The sequence below is a fragment of the Mastomys coucha genome, unplaced genomic scaffold (genome assembly GCF_008632895.1).
Source record: "Mastomys coucha isolate ucsf_1 unplaced genomic scaffold, UCSF_Mcou_1 pScaffold21, whole genome shotgun sequence".
NCBI lineage: Eukaryota > Metazoa > Chordata > Mammalia > Rodentia > Muridae > Mastomys > Mastomys coucha.
In genome coordinates this window covers 16,017,210-16,028,933 of record NW_022196904.1, presented here as the reverse complement: position 1 = coordinate 16,028,933, position 11,724 = coordinate 16,017,210, and the positions used below count along the sequence as shown (strand labels likewise).

The following is an 11,724-nucleotide window of genomic DNA, read 5'->3' as shown; positions in this document are numbered from 1 at the left end:
GGCCTCGAACTCAGAAATCTACCTGCCTCTGCCTCCCAAGTGCTGGGATTAAAGGCGTGTGCTACCACTGCCCGGCTTAAGGGTTTTTCTTGTCTCCCAGAAATTTTCAACTTTTTCTTTTAGATATTGTACTGGCTGGTTTTGTGTGCCAACCTGACACAAGCTAGAGTTATCAAAGAAAAAGGAGCCTCCCTTGAGGAAATGCCTCCATGAGATCCAGCTGTAAGGCGTTTTCTCAATTAGTGATCAAAGTCCAGCCCATTATGGATTGGTAGTCCTGGGTTCTATAAGAAAGCAAGCTAAGCAAGCTAGGGGAAGCAATCCAGTAAGCAGCATCCTCCATGGCCTCTACATCAGCTCTTGACTCCAAGTTCCTACTGCCCTGTGAGTTCCAGACCTGATTTCCTTTGGTGATGAACAGCAATGTGGAAGTGTAAGCTGAATAAACTCTTTCCTCCCTAACTTGCTTCTTGGTCATGTTTTGTGCAGGAATACAAACCCTGACTAAGACAGATATAGTATATCTATTTTTACCATCAAACACAGAACCCCAACTGGCAGTATGGTGAACAAAGCTGCCTCCTAAAGCAGATAAAGGAGAAGGGTTACTTGTAGTTGGGAGGTGTTCCTCAATGCTAGAGCACTTGCCTAGAATCCCCCAGTGTGGGGCTGGGGGCGTGGCTCAGTGGTAGAGCCCCTCCCTACTATGTTCCAGGTCCTTAGCTCCGCCTCTAGCATTTTACAAACTAAACAAAGTTGATCTGGATGGGGTAGGTGCTGCATTCTTCCCACCTCAGCACAGGTCCTTCAGAGTGAGGGTTCTGGGTTCCTGATATGTTTCATAGGGTGGTGTGGGGCACAGTGGCTGGACCTGTCCTTCTAAGCAAGAAGAGGAAGTCAAGAATAAAAGGGTTTTATTGAGCCCAAAGCAATCCTCTTAAAATGGCCTAATCAGACCATTAAGCCTATTAGGTAATTAACCTCCCCCAACTACTGCAGGGAGCCTTCTCATCCATCATCCAGACCCCTGCTCAATTCACTTTCCTTCTTCTTTGTTGATGCAGCTTAGCCATCCCCATCCCCCTCTTTGTTGATGCAGCTTAGCCATATATCCTAGGCTGTCTTCAAATTTATAATCTTCCTGCCTCAGTCATTCAAGTGTTGGAATGACAGGCTACACCATGACAACTATGCTTCCCAGCTTCCTTTCTGAGGCTCAAAATCATCTTTTGTCCCTGAAAGTCATTACCTCTGCCCTGGGTCCCCTCAGGCTCCAGCTGGGGAGTTCCTATGGATCAGGCAGACAATCCCAAATGTAGTGTGAATCTTATTACTGAAGCAGAGTGGTGTTGGCACATACCCTTAATCCCAGCACTCAGGAGGCAGAGGCAAGTGGATCTCTGAGTTTGAGGCCAGCCTGGTCTATAGAGTGAGTTCCAGGATAGCCAGGGTTACACAGACATTGTCTTGAAAAACAACAAACAAACAAAAAAAGAAAAGGAAAAAGAAAAAGAAAAAGAAAGAGAAAGAAAGCAAGAGGAAAGGAAGGAAGAAAGGAAGGAAGGAAGGAAGGAAGGAAGGAAGGAAGGAAGGAAGGAAATCTAGATGGCTCTGGATATGCTGTCCCACTTCTTCAAGCCTTAGTATCCTAACAGTAAAACTGGGGAAACTGTTGCACTGACTTCTAAGGGATGTAATCATTCAACAATGAACTGGAGAGTAGCTTGGATGTTCTGTGAACATAGCATTTATACACGCCATATGTCACTACAATCACTACAATCCATTGTTTGTTTGTTTTTGAGATTGGCTGTTCTGCAACTCACTATGTAAATCCGGCTGGTGTCCAACTCACAGAGAGCCTCCTGCCTCTGCCTCTGAACTTCCTCAAAGATGTGCGCCACCAATCACACTGGCACTTGTTTTTTGTTCTTTTTGTTTTGAGACAAGTTGTATCTATCTAGTTCAGGGAGGGCTTGAACTCCTGAGCTTCCTGCCTCAGTCTTTGAAGAGCTTGTAGTAAATAAAGTGCAACTCAGTACCCGGCACTTAATGGGTGCTCTGGGCTTGGTGAGTGGAAACCAGTGCTTGGGCATTTTGTTGGGAGGTAGGAGAAAGAGGGGGAACTCTATGTCCCTCATCATCTAGTCCCTGGGCTGCCCAGTGCTGTGCCCTACTTTATGGGAGAGGAACATTCTCTTCGAACTAACCGTCTTTTAGCCCACCCTTTCTGTGAATGTATGTGTAGCACATGTGTAGGTCACAGAATAATTTGCGGTAGCCAGACAAGTGCTCTACCATTGATCCACTCCCCAGCCCCTCATTGACAGATTCTAGGCAGGAGCTCTACCACTAAGCCATGCCCCAACCCCCAGAATGAAGCAAATAATCTACCAGAGAGCTTCATTTCTAGCCGCTTTTTTTTTTTTTTCCCGAGACAGGGTTTCTCTGTATAGCCCTGGCTGTCCTGGAACTCACTCTGTAGACCAGGCTGGCCTCGAACTCAGAAATCCGCCTGCCTCTGCCTCCCAAGTGCTGGGATTAAAGGCATGCACCACCACTGCCCAGCTTCCAGCCTTCTTTTTAGTTTTTGATTTTGAGAGAAAATCTAAATTACTTAGAATGAGCTTCAACTCACGATCGATTTCTCTTTGCCTCAGTGTCCAGAACGCCTGGAATTACAGGCCAGCACTCTTGCATCCTGTCTGGAGAAGGCCTTGTGATATGAGGGCAACCCCGTTCCTGAGCTCCTGTCTGGAATCTCTTTGTAGAGTGTTGTTATTGTATTTTGTTTGCTTCCCCTGACGTGTGTGTGTGTGTGTGTGTGTGTGTGTGTGTGTGTGTATGCTTGGATGCCACTGTATGAGTGTGGAGGTCAGAGTAAAACTTTGGAGAGCTGATTGTCTCCTTTCTACTGTACAGGTCCTGGCCAGTGAACTCAGGTCATCAGACTTGATGGGAAGTATTTCTTAACCCACTGATTCATCTTGCTAGCTTTCTTTAGCATTTTTCTGCCATGTACTTGATTTCTGCCCTACTATGTGCCCCTGAATCATGACATCTCTCCTCTTTTTCTTCTTCCTTCCCTTTCTGCAACAAGCCTTCCCTGAACACCTGCTCAATGCCCATGCTTGCACTAGATGGTAGGAATACAGCCCAGTCCACACAGCCAGTACCTATTTCCTCAAACTGCTTTTAAGACACATAAACACATTTATTTAAAGGGGGGAATTCTGGGCTAGTGAGGTAGCTCAAAAGATTTCAAGTCAGGCATGGCTGTGCATGTTCTAGCACTTGAGAAGCTGAAGTATTTGGAATGTCCATCCTTGCCTGAATTGCAGAGTTTCTGTTAAACAAACAAACAAACCCAGACTGTGGAGATGGTGCAGAGGGCAAGGATGCTTGCCTCCAAGCCTGACCATGGGAATTTGAACCCTTGATCTTCCTCAGAGTGGAAGAAGAGAACCAACTTCTCAAGCTGCTCTACCATGCACCACGGCATGGGTGTGCACATGCACATTCAATCGAACACACACACACACACACACACACACAGTGAACAACTAATTAACTAAATAAATGTAATTAAAACAAACAACTGTGGTGGAAGGTGGAAAGGAGACAGAAACCATACAGGGCACACGTCTAACCCCAGCACTAGTGAGGCATCCACAGGAGGATCAGGAGTTTAGAGCAAGCCTGAACTACAGAAAGAGCAGCAGGACAGCCCTACCCAACGGGAGGCTGTCTCTAAGAAGAAAAACAAGGGACAAAAACCCCAAAGAAGGCAAAAGACAGTGAGCTTCTCTGAGATGTAGAACCTGATGATTGGGACTGGGGACGTAGCTCAGTGGTAGTTTGCTTATCTAGCATACATAATGCCCTAAGTTTGATCCCTAGGACTACATAACCTGGGCACGGTGGCATACACCTGTAATGTCAGCATTTGGGGGTGGGGGCAGGAGGATCAGGAGTTCAAGGTCATGCCAGGCCACTTATAGAGTATAAGGAGAATATAGACTTCATAAGACCTTGTTTTAAAAAATATTTATCTATGTATTATATATGTATGTATGTATGTGTGTATGTATCGCCATCCATCCATCCATCCTTGTATGATATGAAATCAGAAGGACCATTGGTATTGGGTAAGGAAGGAAAGAACAGGGAAGGTAACTGAGGGGAAGCATGAACAATGTACTATGATATACTTACAAATATGTCATAATGAGGGGCCAGCAAGATGCCTTGGCAGGTAAAGGCATTTGCCACCAAGCCTACACCTTGAGTTTGACGCCTGAGGCCCACATGGTGGAAGGAGAGATATAACCACACACATATTTGAGTAGGCGGGGACACAGACACAGACATGCGCGCGCACACACACACACACATACATTGAATGACTACATATAATTTAAAATGTTTAAAAAAAAAACCAAAAAAATGAACCGAAAGAAAATAACCCCCTGCCCCAAAAGAGTGGTAATGAGATTTAAAAACCACTGCCAGTAAATTATAATTTGGCAGGTGTATCAATGTAAATTTAAGATAGTCAAGAAGGAAACAACAGTCATACCCCTTCTGCCTGTTCAAACTCAAAACTCTGGAGTCCCACTGTGCACTGCCTGTTGCCTGTCCTTTCTAGAACCTTCTACCCCTCCTTCCTGTCTGGGGCACGTCACACCACGGAATCCCATCTCTTTTGGGAGGAAGCCAGGCTTCTGTTTCCTATAGCAAAGGCAGTGACACTGACCTTAGCTGAACCTGGAACCCCAAGACTTCACAAACTTCTCCCTGTCTCAATAGCTAATGTCAAATTTTCTGTGCCCGTGAGGAAGAGAGGCCAGAGGCCACAACTCACACTCGTCCACTCCCGGCCTACTCTTAGTAGCTCCTTTGGGGCTCCCACAGCTCCCAGTGACTGTCCCAGAGTCCTGTAAGGTGGCTTAGTTCTCTGGAGATCACCAGTGATAAAATTAGAGCCCAGCCTGTCACGGTGGCACACATCTGTAATCCCAGTACTCAAGAGGTAGAGGCAGGAGGTTTGCTTCAAGTTCCAAGTCAGGCTGGGCTACATAGCAAAACTCTTGTCTTACTACAAAACAAAACACCACACACGCACGCAAGCACGCGCACACACACACAATCCAAATAACATTTAGGACTGCAGAGATAGCTCAGTGGTTAAAAGTATTTGCTGTGCAACCATGGGGACCTGAGTCTGGATTCTAGCACCTATACAAAAAGTCTCACACTCCAGTATGTCTTTAACCCAGTGCTGCACTGAGTGGAGATGGGAAGCTCGCTAGCACTTGCTTGCTGTCAGCCTCGCCAAAAAAACCGAGATCCATATTTAAATAGAGACCCCCAAACCAAAGGACTAAGACAGAAACTGACAACAGAGAACATCAGAGATCTTCCTCTGGCCTCCATGCATACACACAGTTGCACATACACACACACATATGCACCACATGCATGCACAGACACACGCGCACACACACACACCACACACAGACATATATACACATGTATACATGCACACAGAGAGACACATGAAACACATGTATGCATAGATACATCATGCATGCATGTACACACGTATGTGTACACACATGTACACATACATGCACATACCACACACAGACGCATACACACATACATACATGCACCTACATGCAACACAGATGCATGTACACAAACACATGTACATGCATGCACAGACACATGGACAGACACAAATGCATGGACACATCACACAAATGCACACACACACATGCTCATACTTGCATGCGCACGGGGTCAAAGAGGCACACATCTTAGAGAGGTTGTTTTTTCCCTCTACCATGCCTAGAGAGAACCAAGCTTGGGGTCGTCCTTATGGTACCTGTTCTTAAGAGTGGGAGTTAGGATGGGAGAGTTGACATGTTATATGAAAGTAAGCGGAGGCCAGGGTGTGGGATTGAGAATATCATTGGAAGCACGGGTGTGTGTGTGTGTTACTGGACATCAAGGGTATGATGTGGTAGCATGTGCTGGGGAAGGGTGGGATATCAGGCATTTGGGGTCCTTTCATGACTGAATATGTGTGCAGAAAAGCAGCTTATCTAGATTGTGCTTGTTCAGGGTAACATTCAGAAGGTGTAATGCTGTTAGAGAGCCTGAGAGACTGCTGTACAGTGGGCCTGGAGATGTAGCACAGGGGTAGAACACTTGCCTAGCAAGTGCTGGATTCAATTCCATAGCATTCCAAAATAGAAGAAGAAAGGAGGGGGAAAAGGTGGGGTTGGCAGGATGACTATCAAATGAAGGTACCTGTCACCAAATCCAATGACCTGCGTTTGATGCCTGGGACCCACAATGTGGAAGGAGAGAACCGGTTTCTACAAGTTGACCTGACATGCCCTCCGCTTGAATGAATAAATGTAATACAACTGTAAACAAACCAAACCAAACAAAAATCAAGGATAAAGCCCCCTTAGGGCAATGCTCTCTTAAATGTCCAAAAAAAAAAAAAAAACCCAAACAAACAAACAAAAAACCCAAATACTGGGACTGAAGAGATGGCAAGCCAGTTAAGAGCACATACAAAGTAACTCCAGGTCCAGGGGTATCCCACGGCTCTTGGCTCTAAGGGCATCCACACATATGAGTGTGTGTGTGCGCGCGCGCACACACACACACACACACACACACACACACACACACACATACTTTAAAATAATAAAAATAATTTTTAAAAAAAGAGTTAGTCACCCAGGCCATGGTGGCTCAAGCCTTTAATCTCAGCACTTGGGAGGCAGAGGCAGGGGCAGGTGAATCTCTGAGTTTAAGGCTAGCTTTGTCTACAGAACGAGTTCCAGGACAGCCAGGGCTACACAGAGAGACCCTGTCTCAAAACACACCAAAGATAGATAGATAGATAGAGAGATAGAGAGATAGATAGAGAGATAGATAGAGAGATAGATAGATAGATAGATATAGATAGATAGATAGATAGATAGATAGATAGATAGATAGATAGATAGGATTAGTTTTCCAGACTCTTGGCGACTGAGTCAGGAGTTACAATGGGGTGAAGAAATGTCCCCTCAGTGATGGTGTGTGCCAGGAAGGGGATGGAGTTTGGGTCTCCAGAACCCACACAGATGCCACAGATGGGAGGGATTTCCAGCATGGGTCACCATGTCTAGCTCTCACAGTATTCAGTAACTTGACAGAACCACCCAGACTGGTCAATTTATCCAGAGCAGAAAATAACTGTCCCCATTGTCCAGAGGGGAGACTGAGGCTCAGATAATGTACTGTCCCCATTTTCTAGAGGGAAGACTGAGGCTTGGACCTTTGGCATCACTTGCTGAGAGTCCCATGCCAAGCACATGGCAGCAATATGCTTTGGACTTCGCAAGGTTTCCTTCCGTGACTCTCTTAAAGATGTGTGTAAGTGCTTTGCTTAAGCACAGTGTGCACAGACATACAGATGAGTAAAACACTCAAAGACATAAAGTAAACCTTAAAGCAATGTTTGCCAACATGGCATGCCCAATGCATGTGTACCTAGTGCCCTTGGGAGGCAGAAGGTGGCATTGGGTCCCTGGAACTGGAGTTACAATTGGTTGCGAGCCACTATGTAGGTGCTGAGAATTGAACCAGGGTCCTTTGCAAGGGCCTGTGCTCCAATCTGCTGAGCCATCTCTCCAGCCTCATTGCTCCAGGGCTCTTGCCCTGGTGACCTTTTCTTTGTGCTGTGGGTTGATATCTGGGTGGGGAGCTCCTGGGGTGTGAGGTGCACCTTTGCCTGCAGGTGGTGAAGCAGTAAAGATGGGAATATGGGTCATATTATGGTCTGCACCGTAGGTGCCACTCCTTTACATTTAATTTTTTGTTATAGTGTATGTGCGTGTGATGTATGTGTGGGCCATGGGCCGTAGGTGGCTCTCGCCTCTCACCTTTCCTTGGGATCTGAGGATCCCAGCCACAATACAAGGCTTATGCAGCAAGCACCTTTTCCAGCTGAGCCACCTTGAGGCTCTCCTGGGGGACATTCTTAAGTTTACCAGACAGATTTTCTCCCCAGACCTTGGTACTGGATGTGGAACTCAGTGCCTTGCACACAATGGGCAAGTATTTGATTGTTGAGCTATACATCAACCCTTTACATGGGGTGGGGGGATTCTAGGCAGGGGCTCTACCACTGAGCCACACCTCCAGCCCCTCACTGGGGGATTCTAGGCAGGGGCTCTACCACTGAGCCACGCCCCCAGCCTCTCACTGGAGGATTCTAGGCAGGGGGTCTACCACTGAGCCACACCCCCAGCCCCTCACTGGTACATTCTAGGCCAGGCCCCCACTAGGGGATTCTAGGCAAAGGCTCCCTAGCTGAACTACATCCCCAGCCTCGTTTTTAAATTTGTTCATTCACTTTATTTATTTATCATTATTTTTTGAGACAGGGTCTGGCTATGTAGTCCAGGATGGCCTGGAACTTCCAATCATCCTGCCTTAGCCTCTCCATAGCTGGGATTGCATGTAGTTTCTTTTATTTCTTCAAATAACTCCAGGGGTTGTATTTTCTTCCAGTCTCTTTGCTGGAATCCTCTTGCCCTGAGTATTTCTTTTACCTCCCAATGGCACCTATTAGCCATGTGTCCAGACACCAGCCAGAGGGATCACTATCTCCTGGTCTTCCACTGCTCCTAAGAACAAGGAGCAGAACAAGAATTGGGTCTGTATGCATTGCTCTCACTTGTGAGGCCCTCGCCACTCTGAACCTCAGAGTCCTCCTCTCAACAGGACTTTCACCATAGAATCTGTCCACACAGGAGAGCCAATCTCCAAGATCAAATCCTGCTTCCTCGTAGCTGAATGATCATGCCCAAGTTTCCAATTCTCTCTGTGCTTCAGTCGTTCATTTGAAAGATGGTTAACAGAATTGGAAGTACTCAGTGACCCATGTTCGGCACTTTCCATAATACTTCCTGGCACCGTAAATGTTAGCCATTATTATAATTTATTGTTTTTTTTTTTTTCTTTTACATCAGCACGTTGGGAGAAGGAGATGCGCTTGCATGTCAGGCATTAAGAATTGATATTGCCAGCCATTAGGACATTATCAATGTAGTTATTGTCATGTCCGTATTGGTAAGGGGGGGGACAATGAAGCTTGGGGGCGGGATGGATCAAGTATCCCACAGCCACCACTGTTCCCATGGAAAGGAATCTGAAAATCCGAGATCAAAGTCATTAACACTTGCCCTGCCCCAGACCATCCCTCTCAATAGAGGACTGCCCTTTTGTATCTCCTGGCCTGCTTCCTCATACATGGTTTGGAGGTGGGGAAAGGTCTGCAGTCGTGGTCCCTAAAGATTCCACTTAGTTTCGGCAATGTAGAAGGAAGCATTGAAATCCCAGGGGACTAACCAGTCCAGGGCTCAATAAATTCTGGGCCTGCCACTTAGGAGCCTTCGACCTGGGACAAGATGTTTCATCTTGCAGAGCCTCAGTCTCCCTCACCGGTAGAAACACACTTCAAATAATCTCTTCAGAGGATTGTCCTGGGAAATTCACCCAGATCTCAGAGCCTGCCTATGGTAGTAAGTGCCACATGGCAGCACTTGAAGGGACCTTCCTTAGTAGCCACTTGCTGTAAATGTGCCGCCTAGCCAAATCTGGGTCCCTGATCCTTACTGGGAATGGCAGCCGCAGCAGGGCAGGAAGGAAGAAAGGAAGTCGGCTTTGGACTTTTTCATACGTGTGCTGGGGGCGGGTGCAGGAAGATAGACAGGAAATTCTCTTCCACCCCTCCCCCAACTTCCCTTTCCTTCAATTTCTGCTGAGCACCCTCCCATGCATCCAAGGGACCTGGCTTGAGGTGAGGGGGTGAGATTGTGCATATGCCAAGGTGGGAAGTGGGCATTTGACTGCCACCGAGCCAGGCTGGAGGAAATATATATATATACATATATATACATGTATATATATGTATATATGTGTATATATACACATATATGCATATATGTATATATATACACACATACATACACACACATATATATATATACTGTTTGTTGAAGACAAGATTAGGAGGGATTTTGAGCGGGGGTGATCATGAGGGAGAATCTGTATATTTTGGGGTCTCCTCAGAGAGCCGGAGCGCTCTAAGGATCCCTCTTCTCCCATGCCCTACTTGTCTCCTTCATCCCCTAACATCCAGGGCAGTAAGTGGAGTCCTGCGCTTAGCTTGGCTTTTTCTGCTATGCACACCTCTCCCAGATGACACACGTAGAGGGTCCGTTTTGTGCAGCCTGCACATGTCCGAGGCATCTAACCCTGAGCTGCTTCAGACACGTGCATACACACACATGTCCTCTGCTCTTGAACACCCTGTATGTCCCCCACATCTCTAGCGTGACACACCCAGCCATTCCACACAGAGCTCTCTGTGTTATACACATCTACACACATTTGGGTGTCACACATCTCCATGCTCCAGGGTGTTTTAAGCATACTTCCCCAGTCGCTTGGAACTCCATTTTTTCGATTTCCTTGGGAACACACCCTCAATGGGTTTCTCTGAACCACCAGCTCCAGCTCTCCCTTTTCATCCCCCCATCTCCCCAGTTACACACCCCCCTCTGATGTCACCGTTGCACACCTCCATGTGTCACACCCAGCCTCTCTGGAGTCACACCTACACCCTTTTCCATGTCACATCCTAGAGCTAGCTTCTCCTGGTCCCACTCCACCTTCTACACAGCCGTAAACCCCATACAGAACCCCTTTCCCCGTCCACACATATTCTCATGGTTCACACCCAGAGTCCGTCCTTTCTGCCTTCCTACACACCCCCTCTCACTCATGTGTCAAAGGACAGGAGCCCCCTCCGAAATGACAAGCACACACCTTCCCTTGGAGGATCTCACATTTGGCTCTCTTTTACACACATACTTACACCCGCTACCCTGTCACATCCATGGTCCCTTAGTGTCACATATCCAGGCCCTACAGGACCCACCATAGATACACACCTGTCCTAGCCTTCCATCTCTTTCCCCTCCAGTTTTACACACCCACTCTTTCTTCCATGTTACCCAACACACCCACCCAGCCTGTCTCCATGCATGGTCCTGCATATTGTCCACACCCGCCCCTTTCCGGGACAACCCTTGCTCAGGACATCCCCAGGGAGTGAGGCTCCGAAGCTCTCGGTCCACAGGCCTGACTCTACTCCTTCCCCTCCCCCAACCGGGACACGCAAGCCCGAGGGAACACCCCTGCCCCGAAGGGGTCACATCACACACCCCTCAAGGACACACTGGCCCAGAAGGGACCCACGCCCCTCATCCTTGCCTCCCTCATACACCACAAGGACACTTACCACCCCCTCCCCCCCAGCCCCTCTCGTCGCAGACAAAGCTCTCAGCCCCCGGGGCCTCGGCGACAAGAGAAAGGGGTCCGTCCGGGTCCCCATCTCCTCGCGGAGGGGTGCCCCTCCCCTCCCTAGAGCACTTGCACCTGCCAGCCAGGGATGGGGGGGGGGATGATGGAGGACGGCGATGCCCCCTTCGGCGCGCGATCCCCCCCCACGCCCCACGCCGCGGTCCTTCAGCTTTGCCTCACCTCCCGTGTTGCTGCGCTTGGTGCAGACCACCTCGGGGGGCGTCTCGAGGGGTCTCTTGCGGGAATCCGGGGCCTCGGGCTCCATGGGGGGGGCCTGGGGCG

At 48.0% G+C, this 11,724-nt stretch overlaps 1 protein-coding gene across 1 annotated transcript in view; it reads right to left on the bottom strand.

Annotated features, from left to right (window-relative positions):
• Positions 1-11,718, bottom strand: part of Nova2 (NOVA alternative splicing regulator 2) — a 30,703-nt gene extending 18,985 nt beyond the window's left edge. Inside the window, exon 1 of the mRNA XM_031385505.1 lies at positions 11,623-11,718. Within this exon, the coding sequence (XP_031241365.1) occupies positions 11,623-11,707 (85 nt within the window). The 5' untranslated portion in view covers positions 11,708-11,718. The remainder of the gene's footprint in view (positions 1-11,622) is intronic.
• Positions 11,719-11,724: the final 6 nt, after the last annotated feature.